This window comes from Cetorhinus maximus, chromosome 14 (assembly GCF_964194155.1).
Source record: "Cetorhinus maximus chromosome 14, sCetMax3.hap1.1, whole genome shotgun sequence".
Lineage (NCBI taxonomy): Eukaryota > Metazoa > Chordata > Chondrichthyes > Lamniformes > Cetorhinidae > Cetorhinus > Cetorhinus maximus.
The window spans coordinates 94612352-94629602 of NC_135892.1; the positions used below are offsets into that span (position 1 = coordinate 94612352).

General features: G+C 39.9%; 1 protein-coding gene across 1 annotated transcript in view; it reads right to left on the reverse strand.

Annotated features, from left to right (window-relative positions):
- Nucleotides 1–858: 858 nt before the first annotated feature.
- Nucleotides 859–17251, reverse strand: part of fmn2b (formin 2b) — a 399672-nt gene continuing 383279 nt past the window's right edge. Inside the window, exons 17-18 of the mRNA XM_078557267.1 lie at nucleotides 5326–5407; nucleotides 859–2002 (exon numbers count right to left, since the gene is read on the reverse strand). Coding sequence (XP_078413393.1) covers nucleotides 1952–2002; nucleotides 5326–5407 — 133 coding nt within the window. The 3' untranslated portion in view covers nucleotides 859–1951. The remainder of the gene's footprint in view (nucleotides 2003–5325; nucleotides 5408–17251) is intronic.

Genomic DNA, 17251 nt, shown 5'->3' on the forward strand with positions numbered 1-17251 from the left:
CCGTCTTTTGCCTCACTCCCTTCTTAAACAGGGGGGGTTACATTAGCGATTTTCCAGTCCTCTGGGACCCTCCCTGACTCCAGTGATTCCTGAAAGATCACCACCAACGCCTCCACTATCTCTTCAGCTATCTCCTTCAGAACTCTGGGGTGTAATCCATCTGGTCCAGGTGATTTATCCACCTTCAGACCTTTCAGTTTTCCTAGCACCTTCTCCTTGGTAATAGCCACCATACTCACCTCTGCCCCCCGACATGAGGTTAAGTGTATGTGATATGAATAAATCATAAATTCAATCACAAGCAGTGAATATATTAGGCTGCACATCGGGCATCTCAGAACTTTGACCTCAACTGGCAACTTTTGCTTCTGAGTGTGCACATTCTTGCTTTGGTTCCTTGCTAGTCCCTCTTGTAGTCAACAGATTGGGATGAATTTACTGCTCCCAGATTATTGCCAATCTCTTGATCGATTGGCATCTGGGGAGGTACAGAAGGCAAGTTTGGTGAATACTCCATTTCCAGTTTTGGGTCGATTATTGCAGAAAAGCAGGTGCTGGGAAGGAGATAAAGGCTATGAATATATTGATGGGTGTTGCAAACACAGAAAAATCTACTCAAGCTTTAATAAAAACAAAGTGCTGGAAAAACTCAGCAGGTCTGGCAGCATCTGTGGAGAGAGAAACAGAGTTAATATTTCAAGTTGAATGATTCTTCTTTGATTCTTTCAGAATTCCAGCATCCACAGCATTTTGCTCTTACTCCATTCGAGCTGTACGCACGCATTAAAGATATTACAGCTGGGCACAACCTTAAAGTCCCCACAATATGGTTAAACATTCCACAAAACACTCGAGTATTAGTCAAATTTTATTTATCTGAAAAAAACTACAGTACATTTCATATAAATTAACAGACCTTGAAAAGAAACTCCAAATAGAAATACTAAATACAGTATTGCACTTGGCGATTTTAACAGACTATTGTCAACTTACAGCATTTTACAAATATAAGTTATCCTGACGCAATAGAATCTAAAATCGACATGCTGTTATATACCTACATTTAAATAATTTAATATGTTGTCTTATGAACAGCAGTAAGACACCAAATTTACATTTAAAACACAAAAAACTATGAGGTGTACAGATAAGTGTTTATTATAATAGCTTTAGAACTTAATCCTAGTAAAAGCTGAACAGCAGTGCATTTCAGTGCCACAACCACCCCCATCAGACAAAGCTCCACCTTAACACTGGGAAGTGTCCACTGTGGGCAAACTGTAATCTCCCTCGCAGCAATACTAGCTCATCCTAACCAAATCAAAAATACTTGTAAGTTTTAACTGGGTTGATTAATCCCTTGAAGATGAAATTTGCCCATGCTCATACCTTGTCAAGTATAGCAAGTCACAGGGGTTAGAAAGTAATATTTAAGAAAATAACTGTTCTATTTCTCATGCATCGTTAATGTTTATCCATTGGACAAAAATCTAGAATTTGTCCAAATCATTTAGTTAATTAATTCTGTTCTGGAATATATATATATTATTTATATATATATATATATATATTTAATGTAAAATACACAGTGCCACTGGAAGGATTAAACATGTCCAATCACTGATTGTGTTGCTCTCCTCAACAAATCATCAGTTCATTAGCTACTGTCTAAAAACCCAAAATATCCAGCATCCCTTCAGGTCCAAAGTTTGCTACAAAATACTTTCCAGAAGATGTTTTTTGTCTAATGAGCATGCAGTCAATGAATGCAATGCCCTCATATAGCAGATATAAAGAGTAGTACAATCATATGGCTGAACATCATCAATCAAGTAGTTAGCTTTAACATCTCCTCTATGGAATGGGCACAAAAAGGTGTGATAATGTGCCATTACATGGGTATAAACATAAAAGTTGAGGGAAAAGGTGTTATGTATGTGCTCTTCAATTCCTAAGGATAAGATTCATTTACACGTTTGTCTTTCATAGTCACTTTTGCTTTCTGTAAAACAAAAATAAAAATGATTAACATTTTAATGTTACAATAACTCAAAACACAAATACAAACACACAAGTTCAACCAAAATGAATTGTTAGAAGGGAAGAAGTTAAGAGGGAAGAGCAAAACAAACTATATATTTCAATATATTTGCACAAGGAGCTGGGAGCCACTAAATGGCCCTTCTGCCTTGAACGCAGAAAAGCACAAGGAGACTCTGAGAACCATTGGTTCAAAGCCATGAAGGTGACAAAAATGCTAAATTGAATTGAAATTTTGTTGAAGGTGCTTGCTTCAAATAGCGTTGGCAACAAAGGGACAACAACAATTTGCGTTTATGCTCTTATTGCAGCAAAATGTCCCACGGTGCTTCACAGGAGTGTCATCAAAAAAGATAAGGAGATATGAGGATAAAGTAGTTTTTTTTAAAAAAGGCTTATCTGCAATAATATCTACTAGACACTACTGATGTTCCAGGGGTTGACCACAGAAATTCTGTGTTTCTTATAATTATATGTATATTCGTCACCATTAACTAACTTCTGAAGATTCCTTTTGCTCTGGGAATTAATGAAAGAGTTGAACTTAAGCAGGGCAAATCTTTACAACCATCTTTCCTACTGCCTCAGAGGACATCAAGAGAAAGACAGCAAGTCCATCAAGAAATAGCTAAAGGACCACATGTAACATTGCTATTAATGGATCCTATTGCAGGGCCAGTGATACTGAAGGAATTGGTGAATACTCTTTCTTCACTACTTGATATATTTGAGGAAGACTAGATACATTTTGTGAAGTACGATAAATTTGTGCTTATTGCTTGTGACTTTTTTAAAAAATCTTCTGCAACAGAATGCTTGTTCTACTAATTTTTAAAATCCAGGTGGTTGTTTGGCTCGTGACATTCAGTAAGCTAAAAAAAGCAACCAAGGTTTTGTATGACCTCGGGTTCACCAACATACTTGCTACAGAATATCTAAAGGCAAAGAATTGTACTTTGAGTGGTCACTGATGTTGAGCATGGGAAATAGTTAATTAAAACTTAATTAAAACCCAAAAATAATCTTGTAAGTAAGCCTAACAAAATAAGGCTTTCAGATAGGATTAAAAATGCTGAGGACCTAGTGTTTATTTACTGGCAAATGTTAATTCGCCTGCATTCCCCCTCTCCCCAGTCCATTATTTTTGAAAAGAGAAGCAAGGCATTCCAGAGTTTTAGGGCCTCAGGAAATATGAGAGATGAGTCTCAAGTGCAACTTGATGAGGATTGGAACGTAGAATACATGGGATGCAAAAGGAACAAGAATACAAGGCAAAAGGAGCACTGTCCATGGTAGCATTGATAAATGAGAGAGAGGGAGAGAGAGGTGCAAGAAAGAATAAAGAACAAAGAAAAGTACAGCACAGGAACAGGCCCTTCGGCCCTTCAAGCCTGCACCGATCATATTACCTGTCAAACTAAAACAAGGAAGTTGATGAACAGTAGTGAGAGGGAACTCTCTCAATTTTCATTTCCACTGAATAGAAATAAAAAGTGGGAGAGATGTATAATGGGTAGCCATTTTACACTATTGACCAAAGATCAAAGTTACTCTGCATATGTGGTAACTGAGAAGCAGTACAGCCAATGGCCAATAAAGAAATTTAGTTTTATGGAAGAGAACTAATAATGGCCATACTCAGATGGATTTAGAAAAAAAAGTATTGTAATTTTCATTAAGATTTTAACTTTTTCCAATTACAGAGAAGTCTATAAGTCAGAATCTTGAGGCATATATTTACCGCATTTCAATTATTTGCTTTTATTTTAATTGAGTAATTTAATTTGAGCTGCATAGTCTACTGAAATCTCAACTTCAAAGAAAACAAGTTAAGAAATGATGTTTCCCTGAAGCTAATTTTAGTTTGAACTCAAAGGACTGATAAAAGTACACCAGTTGGTGAAACTGAACCTCTTGCCTGTTCATTTTTAGCTGGAACAACACAACTTTGCTGCTTGAGCCTCAGGTGTTTTGCTGATGTGTTTTCCCTCTCAAAGATCATTGGTATTTGTACTTTGAAGGGAAATGCATTCCTTAAAAGCTCAAAATTCTCAACATCATTTGAAAGTCTGATTCAATGAGTGTGCTACAAAGTCAATATCATGCAGCTGCCAGGCCCCCAGCACCATCATTTTTAAATGGAAAAACTGGCCTAAAAGCAGGAAAATGCTGATCGCCATTGATTTCAGGTGGAGTTGGAGCCATGATAATTACCTTCTAACTGTTTCTGGTAAGAGCAATGATGGAGCAGCGCCCACCACTCAATTTATTCTGACGAGGCCAGAGGGCAGATTTCCTTCTTGGGGCTCTGTGTTCCCATATGTTGTCCATGCATGCTGTCTGAATTGCACCTGCTAACGAATTTTAGGCCACAATTTTTCAATGACCTTCCCCTCTTCTATGGTTCCAGCATCTGCGCATTCGACTGAATAGGAAAGAAGTCTACTCCCCTTGGAAAGTACACAAGAAACCTTTCCTCCCTGCTGAAGAGTCAACTGTGGTTGGCAATATGTTGTGATCCTCACTTACTAAATTAAATGAATATATTAACTAAATGCTGCTTCCCCATATTAGAATGCAATTGCAGTTTATGTTGCATTTTTAAAAATCATACTAATCTTTATATTCCATTCGAACAATTCTTTGATAATTTCCACATTACAAAGCACAAAAGGGCTTGCATTTATATAGTGCCTTCCTTAACCTCAGGGCATCCCAAAGCTCTTTACAGCCAATAAAGTACTTTTGAAGTGTAGTCAATATTGTAATCCAGATAATGTGTTTCTCAAGAATGCCGAGGGAGGGACTAAATATCAACTAGGCACCAGGGAGAAATTCAAAACAGCATCACGCGATCTTTTATACCCATCCAAGCGAGCAGGCAGACATCCCTTGTTTTAACGTTTCAGCTGAAAATCGGCACCTCCAATGGTGCAGCACTCCCTCAGTGCTGTACTGGAGTGTCAGCCTGGAGATTTTATGCTCAAATCTCTAAAGTGTGGCCTGAACCCACAACCCCACGACACAGAGGTAAGAGTGCTACCAGCAGAGCCATAGCTCAAGATTACATGCACCAAATTACATAATCTTCCTTTGGATTTGGAAATGGTTTCCCCAAGAGCTGTTTCAACACAAGTCAAAAACCAACACCCATTTCTTTCTTTTGAATCCCAGGTACATGCATCGGAGAAAACAGTCGCACCAAGAGGCAAGTTCATGGCAAACCCAATTATTCTAGAAGACTTAGAGTTTATCATCTTTCCTAGACATATTGCATCAACTCACCATCCCAGTTTTGACTTTTTCCTTGACAGAGTAAGACCTTTCTTTCTTTTGATTATGTATATGTGCTTCTGCCTCTTTGATCCTAGAAAGAAAACAAGAAAAAGTAATTATTCTATGGATGTGCAGTTCATGTCGAAATGGCAGTAATAAACGAGTGGCAAATATTTCAGCCACAATGCAATCATGCCAATGCTGACTTATGGCAGTAAAATCTGAATAATAAAATGTGCACAAAGAATTTAAGCAGAAGTAGCTGTCAATGGAAAAAATGACGCTGGCTGGGCAATGTTGGCAATTTGGAAACAACTAGTTGTATATTAGACAGCAGATAGTGCCATTAAAACTTAGTTCAAATAAGGACCGAGAAGAACAGGGGTGGGGAAGATCTATATAAAATGACAGATAAAATTACCAAACAAGAAAGAGTTTAGGGAACAATTTAAGAGCGACACAATTTGAAGACCCAAAAATTTGATTAACTCGCATAATCTTTCTTACAAATAATAATGATTACAATGTAGAGTATTAAGATATTACTTAGAAAAATGGTTTTATTTGCCTTCTAATAGAATAAAGGGAACTGCCCGGCTTTCAATACAGTTTGTACTAGGAATATCATTGTTGACTGATTTACTGTACATACCATTGTGGAAAGATATTGATTGGCACGTGAAGTGCTTTGAAGTATTTCAGTACACGTCACGTACAAAAATGATTTTACCCGTTTGTAATGTTAAATGTCAAAGATTTGGCAACATTTGCAGAAACAAATCAATTCACTGTGTTCTTGGACTAAACTAAAAAAAACCTTCAACTGTGATGGATTTTAGCAGCATTGAACTCTTTCCTCAGAGTTGAAGTTAATGCAAAAGGAATGTTTCAGTGTGGTTTTAAAAGTTTATCAACTGTACACATTTTACAAATTGTACCTTCGGGCTACGAACTGCAATGTGTTTCTTTCATGTAAATACTGGATCATTTAGCTGAAGATTTAAACAAACTAACTTCAGGCTTTAAGGAAGGGGGAAAAAAAAGTTCCAAATTAATTTGTGCAAATCCAACTGCTTTTAGTACTTTAATGTTGGGAGTGGGGGGAGGGGGGTGGTTGTGGAGACAGGGTGGAGGTGGAAAATGGTCAAGTCCCCAAAGTTTTTGCTCCAGGTTTCAAACCATTGTCATCATTATTATTGCCCTTCAGCTGCAGCAACAAAATTGAACAAACATTAGATTTTTCTTTCAACTTCACCTCCTTCCACTGGTGATCAAAGTGAACTGAAGCGCGGTCCTGGTAAAGACGAGTGGTAGCTTTTAAACAATACAACGGTTATAAGTGGTCATGCCAGCCATTATCCAGTTCCCGAAGCAGCAGGGATATAGCCCAAGGTACGATAGGTATCAATCAGCAGGAGGTTCAGGTAGCATATGGGGTTAGAAAGTCAATGAAGTGCAATTGGCTGAATGCTAAATTACAATATTTGGCAGGTACAGGCATGGGGACACATCCCAAAAGTTGTGATGAGAGGATGGAAGATGCACAACAGGAGAAGGAAAGCAATAAAGTTAGAGTTGCACAGAGAGCACTGTGAGCATCTTGTGCGATTTCTGATTTGAAATATCTTGACAAAAGGGTAGTTGATGATCTTGAGACATATCAAATCCAATCAACCCCATACACAAGGACACACATTTCAGACCACAGCAAGCAAGGATCCGTCGGGTGGACCTTGCCCTGACGCAGCTGTGAACATGGATGATATGCATTTCGATAAATCTGTAATGGCGCTTGGAAGATTAAAACTGAAATTATATATTTGTTCATAATTGGATGTCTATTACAGAGTTCAAGATTTTCAGTTATCTGGAGAAGCTGTGATTGTCCGCCACAGTGCAGAGAAGGCTAAGCAGAGCTATAATAAAGGCATTCAAAATCATCAATGGTTTTGATAGAGTAAATAAGGAGATTGCTGTAACCAGAGGTCACATATTTTAGGTAACTAGCAAAAGAACCAGAGGCAACATAAGGATTTTTTTTTTTAAACGCAATGAGTTACAATAATCTGGAACTCACTGTCCATAAGCAAGGTGAAAGCACATCTAAGGTTTGGAGGTGGGTGGGGGAAAGAGGGGTAGATTCTGACTAATTGGATTGCATTTTCAAAGAGCTGGCACAGATGATGGGCCAAATGGCCTCATTTTGTGTCAGATGATCCTATGATTCCTACAGCTGGAACTATACAAAAGATGAGACAATACCATTGTGAACAGTCATTGAGATTTATTCCTGGACCAATTATAATGCAGACTCTAGTTTATTTGAAAGAAAACTCATACAGCCAATACTTGTATCGCACCTTTCATGTAACAAGATGTTCCAAAGCACTTCACAATTATTATCAGTAAATTTTAATCTCAGTTTTATGCATCTAGCATAATTGAACATTTGACACAACTTCCAGTTAGATTTCAGGAACAAAATGATCCTTCAGGTGGCAATTACTAATGGGAAACTGGCAATCTAAGTTCCTACAAAATTCACCACCATATTTCCTCAGCAATTTGTTTATGGCCACTTAAGTTCTTCAATATTTTGTACTGTGAGCATAATATCTGAGCAATCAGAATTGAAGTTCAACATAGATGCCCATCGTGCATCATCTGTCCTCAAAAGTTTAATGCAACCTGAGTTATAACCTAGGTGGCTGGTGGTTAGACACCAAAATTTATATCTACATGTATATTAAAAAAACCCTCATTTGTAAATCTTTATACACATTCAGAAATCTGCTCCAAGACGTGATCCAAAAGTTGTCTTTTTACTTGTTGGGTGCTGGGAGTGGGGGGGTGGGTTTATTGATTATAAGAATAACAGATTCCACCAGTGGTAATAGGGAGAGCCAGTTTGTGATCATTTTTTTTATTGCTCTTCACCCCGATCCATGTTTTGTGCACTGTGAGAAGGACTTGTACATAATGTCAACAGAACAGCACGATTGATGATTGAGAGAAGGTGGAAGGGGAAACAGAAGCACTGTGCTTTTTTAAAATTCATTTACGGAATGTGGGCATCGCTGGCTAGGCCAGCATTTATTGCCCATCCCTAATTGCCCTTGACAAGGTAGTGGTGAGCTGCCTTCTTGACTGCAGTCCATGTGGTGTAGGAACACCGACAGTGCTGTTAGGGAGGGAGTTTCAGGATTTTGACCCAGTGACAGTGAAGAAACTGTGATATATTTCCAAGTCAGGATGGTTTGGAGGGGAACTTCCAGGTGGTGGTTTTCCCATGTACCTGCTGCCCTTGTCCTTCTAGCTGGTAGCAGTGGGTTTGGAAGGTGCTGCCTAAGGAGATTATGTCAGGTTGTTGCTTGACTAGTCTGTAAGACAGTTCTCCCAATTTTGGCACAAGACTGAGAGCTTCTCCGTGTTAGCAAGGAGGACTTTTGCTGGGTTTGCTGTTGTTGTTTCTGGTGCCCAGGTCAATGCTGGGTGGTCTGTCCAGTTTCATTCCTTTTTATTGACTTTTTAACGGTTTGATACAACTGAGTGGCAGCTAGGCCAGTTCAGAGGGCATTTACGAGTCAACCACATTGCTGTGGATCTGGAGTTACATGTAGGTCAGATCAGGTGATTCCCTTCCCTAAAGGACATTGGTCCATTAGTAAAGATTAGTCCTTACATTAGTGAACCAGATGGGTTTTTACGACAATTGACAATGGTTTCAGGGTCAGCATTAGACTTCTGAAATCCAGATTTTTATTGAAATTCTGCGGTGGTGGGATTTGAACACAGGTCCCCGAAGCATTACCCTGGGTCTCTGGATTACCCGTCCAGTGACAATGCCACTACGTCACCACCATTCCTCCTCCCCGCAGAATGTGTTTCTTTCTGCCCAAGTTGCAGTGAGAAACTTTCAGGAAACATACAATTATAATGTGATTCTGTGCACATGAAGCATGACAAATTTATTCAGCACTTCCCTGGTATGAACTTGCTGCGGAAGATAAGAAAGTGCAGTCAGGGCTGTCAGGGAAGCAGGGTGACACCTAAGCCACTGTGAGCTTTCACTATCATGTCAGCCAGGCATGCTGCCCCAAGCAAATTAACAATACTGACTTGTAAGACATGCCTCAATAGGCTGCAGTTTCACAGGGAGACAGTAATGGACCTGTACCATCTCCAAGAGGATGATGTCTAGCCAAGCTAGTCTGGATGACACAGTCAGGAGCTATCACTGCCACTCTGACAAAAATCTTTATTTTTCTAGCTCCTTCGAGACAAGCAATTGGAGACATATAACATGTCTCACAGTTCACTACTCATGAATAAGACTTGTTGTTTTATGAGGATGAGTTTCTTAATATCGTACAAGAAAAGGCTGTACAATTCTATAGCATGCTACCTATCCATGGGGTACGAGGGATTGCATTCATGTATTCAGCTGGGTCCCTGCTTATAATGCTATGTCATACATGAATATGAAGGAGCTCCACTTATAGAGCTTCAAAAGAATGGTTCACCGGCATTCATACAAGACACACCTAGCCAAGTGTCCAAGTTGCCACTTTAAGATACCGTCATGCCCTAATGTACCAAACTGGCCCAAAGCATCTTCAGTAAAACAGCCTTTAGCACTTCCTCCACTTTTATCAGTGTTCAACTTCTGATGTGGTACTGGAATATTCTACACAATCCAACATTCTCAGCAGAATTTATATATCAATTACCTATGGAGGGGTAAGTGAATAATAATAATGAATAATAACCAATGACTTCTGTTACACAGAAGTTGCTATGTTGCTTGTGCTTTGTTTCAGTGTCACACCAACCCACCATCCCTCAAAATGATGTGGAAAGATTAAGGCCCAGAGTTTGCTGGAACCAGAGCTGCTCGTTAGACTTGCCATTGCCCATTTAATCTGAATGGCATTTTGCCCTAGAAGTTGTTGAAAATGGGAGATGGAAATAGTACAGTGCCATCTAAAGGGTATCTGGGATCTGACTGAAAAGGGAAAGCAACTGCATATCTCCTTAACCACATTGAGAGAGAGAGAACAAAATAGAATATAAAGAAAAGTCTAAAAACCCAACAATTAAACCTGATGCAATAAGGCTTGACACTTTTATTAGTTCATTTTCTATGCCAGTGCAGTTGATAGGCAGTAATTAACACTCAATCACATCATTAAAATAGTACTTAGACTTGAAATGACTTGTGGGGAGTGTAGCTTGTTTCCAACCTAAATACAGGAGCTTCACACCATTTTTTTTTACTCTTTCACAGGATGTGGGTGTCGCTGGCAAGGCCAGCGGTTTTATTGCCCATCCCTAATTGCCCTTGAGGTGGCGGTGGTAAGCCACCTTCTTAAACCACTGCGGTCCATGCGGTGTAGGTACATCCAACATGCTGTTCAGGAAGGAGTTTCAGGATTTTGACCCAGCGACAGTGAAGGAATGGTGTTATTCAATACATTTCAATGGTAAGGCAGACAAGAGTCTGTTTTCACAAAGCAAATGGTGGTAGAGCAGCACATCTCTGACAGCAACTTTTCAATTTCTGCATTTAACCTCGCATCTACCCTTCCTGTGCAATTTGTGTACAAACAGCAGAGAGTGTCATATGCCTCTCAGAAAATTCTGAGCGACTGGTTGCAGGGTTTCACTAACAAGCTACTTTGTTAACTCTATTCCTCATAGGCTGTGTATTATAAAGGGCACCACATGCATTAACCACGTCACAGACTTTTATTTCCTGCTTTTAGCTAACTCCTCCAATGCCTGGTGCTCCAAGTGCCTTTGGGGAAGAGCACACGACCATTATGTGCTTTAAACTGTGTGCTCTCTCTCCAACTCCACGCAGCACCTTCCACTACGTGGCCTTCCTTACAAAGCTCAATTCTACAATAATTTTGCTGAGTAAAAGCTGGGTCATTCTCACTAAGATAAAAGCAAAATACTGCAGATGCTGGAAACCTGCAAAAGAAACAGGAAATGCTGGAAAAACTCAGAAGAGTCTCACAGACTCGAAACATTAGCTCTGTTTCCCTCTCCACAGATGCTGCCAGACCTGCTTTCCAGCATGGCCTGTTTTTATTTGGGTCCATCTCAGTTTTCCTTCTCTCCTGTGTGCTTAACTGACACCTAACAGATCACTTAGAAGATTAGTGATACTCTCTTTTCATTATTTCCCTTATTCAGCCAGCTAAAGCATGCAGCTCTGCCAAACAACAAATTGGGTGTGAATGCACAGGAGCAATTTAAAATAAAATTAATTTGGTGTGTTGGCAATCAGGTGACAGTAAAATTGGATTTTAGAAGTCAAGCAGTTGTAGGATGGCAACAATATTAAGAAGTTTACAAGATCCAGTTTTGAGGAAAAAAAAATCAGTGGAGTAATAGGCTGCACAATGAGCCAAGTTGAAACAGAATGTTGCACGTGGAGCTTACAAGGAACAGCGGAAAGTTCAGAAGATCACTAATCAGAGTAGTACTGATGAAATAAAGATAAGATAGGATACAGAGAGGAAGGAGTTTAGAAATGAAAAACAGGCTGTCCATTTTTCTTGTACTGAACAGGATTGTAAGAAATAGTACATGACCTGCCTAAATATGCAACGATTATTCAACTTCTGAATGCAAAGTTGCATTTAGCATGAAAAGCAAAGCATATTGATAGCACCAATAACTTACATTTAACACACTTTTAACACAGTGGAATGTCACATGGCATTAAACAAGATTTGACACCAAGTTACACAAGGACATGTTAGGCCACATAAGCAAAATCTTGGTTAAAGAGATAGTTTTAAGAAGCCTGTTAAAGGAGGGCAGGGAGGGAGAGGCATGGAAAGGTTTAGGGAGGGTATTCCATCCTTTAAGGCCCAGGCTCCAAAGGCATGGCTACCAACAGTGGCACAATGAAAATCACATTTACTCAAGAGGTCAGAATTGAAGGAGCACAGATCTCTCAGGGGAATCAGAGCTGGAGGAGGCTACAGAAATAGGGAAAGTGAGGCAATGGAAGAATTTGAAAACAAAGATGAGAATTTTAAAATCAAGGCATTGTCGGACTAGGCACCAATGTTGATCAGCGAGCACAGGGGTGATGACTGAATTTCACTTGTTGAGCAGAAACGTTGTGGAGAATATAGGAACAAAAAATAGACTATTGGGATTTGAAAGTAGCATTTTAAGTGCCAGTGGAGTTTTTTTTTTCCCAGGGCGGATGCGCAAGGAAGAAATGAGTGGAGGGGGATTAAACAAAATGATCAGAGATGGCTGGACGTGATGGGAGTAGAGAGACCATGTGAGATAAGACTGCGGCAGGGAAGGGGTTGACCATGAGTAGGAGTGGGTGAACTAATGTGAAGTGAGAAGTGCAGGAAGGATAGGAGGGTAGTGAACTCAGAGAGAGCATAGGGAATTTAGGCTGAGGTTGAAATCACCAATTGCAGCTCCGTGCAGAGGCTGAGGCAAGCAAGCAATGAGGACATTCGGTCAGAAACTGGACTAGAAGTTACATCTGAGGCTGGAGATGATTACGAGACCAGATTTCAGTCAAGATTAGGACCAAGAATCAAATTTGCAAAATTTCAGAAATAATAGCTGTTGGTTAGATTCTTGAGGCACAAAAAAAAAGCATGTCTGAAGAATTAATCAGGTTTTGACCGAGCTATTGAAGGCTGTAGAGTTCATTATTTGTCAATGATTCAGCCATTGCACAAGAAAAATGGGGGCTGAGAGTATGGTCGGCAGGTGGATTAAAGGAAGGTGGACGTGGAGTGCAAGAAGAAAAAAAAATCATCAACCCAGGTAATGGGATGATGCAAGAAAGGGGTGGAGAGGCAGGGAGCGGCAGAAGGAAAAGAAAATGTTATGGAAACTGTGCCCCCCACCTCCCCCAAGATTAATGAAACACAGCAATATACTTATGTCCTTTAGTTACTAACTCATGACTCCTAACCTAGCAGATGTGGTACTGGATGAGCAATCCAGGAGTCCTGTGCTCAAATACCATTATTGCACATTAAGAACTCAATAACTTTGATAATATATCTGCTAGCATGGGGTAAAATGTTTGCGCATGACATCAAATCATTGCAAGAATTAAAATCAGTGGTCCCAACACTGATCCCCACTATTTAACATTCTGCTATTTCAAAACATCATCTAACTTTTTTTTTTGGCCTGAACCACCTTCCTATCCATGCCGTTACATTTTCTTGAAGTTAGAGTCATAGAGTCAGAGTAATAGAGGTCTACAGCACAGAAAAAGGCCCATCGAGTCTGCGCCGGTCAAACAAGTACCTAACTATTCCAATCCCATTTTCCAGCACTAGGTCCATAAGCCTTGTATGCCATGGCATCGCAAGTGCACATCCAAATATTTCTTAAATGTTATGAGGGTTTCTGCCTTTACCACCCTTTCAGGCAATGAGTTCCAGATTCCCACCACCCTTTGGGTGAAAAAAATCTTCCTCACATCCCCTCTAAACCTCCTGCCCCTTATGCTCCCTGGTTATTGACCCCTCCACCAAGGGGAAAAGTTCCTCCCTGTCTACCATATCTATGGCCCTCATCATTTTATACACCTCAATCATGTCCCCCCTCAATCTCCTCTGCTCCAGGGAAAATAACTCCAGTCTATCCAATCTCTCCTCTTAACTAAAACTCTCCAGCCCAGGCAACATCCTGGTAAATCCTCTCTGCACTCCCTCTAGTGCAATCACATCCTTCCTATAATGCGGATTCCAGAACTGCACACAATGCTCTAGCTGTGGTCTAACCAGCATTATATACAGTTCCGGCATAACCTCCCTGCTCTTATGTTCTATGCCTCGGCTAATAAAGGCAAGTATCCCATATGCCTTCTTAATCACCTTATCTACCTGTCCCGCTACCTTAAGGGACCGGTGGACATGCACACCAAGGTACCTCTAATCCTCGGTACTTCCCAGCCTCCTACCATTCATCGTGTATTCCCGTGCCTTGTTTGTCCTGCCTAAGTGCATCACCTCACACTTATCCCATTTGCCACTGATCAGCCCATTTATATCCTCCTGTAATCTAAGGCTTTCCTCCTCATTATTTACCACCCCACCAATTTTCGTGTCATTTGCAAAAGTTCACGCTCCTTAACTTCGTCAACAAGCCTCTTAACACCAACTTAACAAATTCCTCTTCAAACTCTATGCATACATTTACCATGTTCCTTTCAGACATACATGCTATTATTTCTTCAAAAAAATCAACTTGTTAAATGTAATTTGCTTTTTACACCCAGAGGCTGACATTAATTAACTTGCTATTTTTTAGGAATGCATTAATTTTATCCTATCTTGCGGCCCCTTGTCGCTGCCCCACTGCTAACGTGCCACTGACTGACCTATAGCTACATGGTGTATCCCTTACACCCTGAGAAAAAAAATTTGCAACATTGGCAACCTTACTGGTACAACTTAAGTTTCCAATGATGCTTTCGCTCGGACTTTGCTCAGCTTTCAAGGATGCATGCCATTAAACTTCCCACTTTCTCAACAGCTTTTCACTTTTATCTAAAGCTATTTCACCTAATTGCACTGCGAGAGAAAATGTCTCCATTGGCAACAGTCAGGTTACTGCTTTGTTCCCTGTGGATATGGCTTACACAGGAGAACAGTGACGATGCCATCGAGAACATCTGCATACACTAAATGCCAAACTGCTACAAGCTATTTCACAGAATGCTCTTCGGAGCCTGATGAACTCTTATCTGAAAAAAAGGCTATGAAGAGACACATGGTGGTAAACACCATATACAGAGGAGCTATTTCCCACCAACCACCCCACACCCCAACATCCTTCTTTAAACTGCAATTGTGAAAGCACAGAATTATTGATTGATGAACTATTACAACGTTTAGAGATGCATACTGGTAGTGCTGGCGGTCTAATGTTTTGGGTACTTTTCTCTTACTCTTATGTAGGCAGAAAGAAAGTTATGTTGAAAAGTCTCAATGTCAAAGATGAGACCACTATAACCTTTTAAAAATTGCAACTTTCATTTGAGGACATATTGGGGACTATTACAACATCTTTCTACTGAAATACTCTCAAAATTATTCTTTCAACACTGCCCCTTAATTCGTGTGAGATACAATAGCACAGCCACTGTCAGCCCTCAGGTAATTTGCCCAATTGTCAATTTCCTGTGTAATTTCGACTGTCAGAATTTGATTGTGGTGGGTCTGCAGCAGGTGGAAGGAATATTATAATTTGGCAGAAATCAGCTACTTTTAAAGCTCCCATCCGATGCAATAGTCAGCTTTCCTATGAAAGTACACGATGCTCATCCACTAAAATGTCACCATATATGGAAAAGTATCTAGGGTAGCAGGCTTTGGGGCAAAGAATGTAGGCTCTTACTGTTGAGGTACGCAGTGGAGATAAAACTGGATATCATCGTATATTCCTGCTCTCTGAAAGACACCAGGCCATTGGATCACATGACTCAGAAAACCAGGAGGAGAAAAACAAAAGATTGGGAAAGATTACAATATTGGCATGTGTTTTATAAGTTACGTAATGAGAAGTCAATTACTCCCCCTAGGACTTGTATCTCACAAAGTTAACAGGATTCCAGTCATTTTCCGCATGTGTTGCATATATGTAATTTCACTCAATTTTCAATATTCTGCGTTTAGCAGTATTAAATCTCATTTGTCATTTATTTGGCCAACTGCATAAGGATCCAAATTTTTTGCTGCATTCTGGATTTCTATTGTTTTCTCTAATTTAGTAACATCCTAAAATTTTACATTTTAACTTTACCGTCTAGTTTATTTTTGCAAACTAAATAGTCTCCCATGAGGTGAGTGACATCAGTCTGGAGTCTGGATAAAGGCTGTGATGTTTAGCTGCTAATTTGGCTTGTCTAGTAAGATCACAGTTCAAGTGCTCTTTTTTGGCAAGTGGCTTAGGTCTTGTGGTCAGAGTTCAACTGCTGTTGGTGAGAAAGTTCACAGGTCAAAAACAAAACAGCCAGCCTTTCTTTCTTATTTGAAAATTGCTTTTTGCCACTCTGGAATGAAAGGTACTTTTCTCAATGCATTGGCGAATATATGAGAAATGAGATGGTTCTAAGTATATTTAAATAGAGTAGATGAAGAGCAGGCCAAATACTGATACTTCCCCAACCTGACTCTGCACCGCATGAATACCAACTCCTATCCTCAGCCAATATTGTGAACAGGCTGTTCACAACCTTGGTGTCATATTTGACCCAGAGATGAACATCTGACCATACATCCGTGCCATCACTAAAACCTCCTACTTCCACCCCCATAACATTGCCAGACTTTGCCTATCTCAGCTCATTTGCACCTTCCTCTAGACTTGACTATTCCAACACTCTGCTGGTCAGAGTCCAACCTCCACCATGCATAGACTTGACCTCATCCAAAGCTCTGTCGTCTGTTTTCAAAATGACTTAATTGAGGCTTTGAGGATTAAAAAAAAACTGCAAATCCAGTCAAATCAGTTCAAGTGGCAAATAGTTCACACAATACTCACAATTTAGAGATGTTATTGAGATAAAGTTGAACATTTTTCTGATCAGCAAACACACATCACCACTTTAAGAATTTCAAAAACAAACTATTCTGAGTTTCTGCTTGCCTGATATAGAATGCACAAATTACATAAGAACATGAGAAATAGGAACAGGAGTAGACCATTCGGCCCCTCGAGCCTGCCATTCCATAAGATCATGGCCGATCTGCTTGTGTTTCAATTTCCATATTCCCATCTACCCCGATAACCTTTGATTCCCTTGCCTAACCAAGATCTACCCACCTCTGCCTTAAAAATATTCAATGAGCCCGAAATTCTTCCCCTTAAGAACACGCTCCACTTAGTGAAACCTGGAGAGTTTAGGCACAGGTTGTCAAGATAC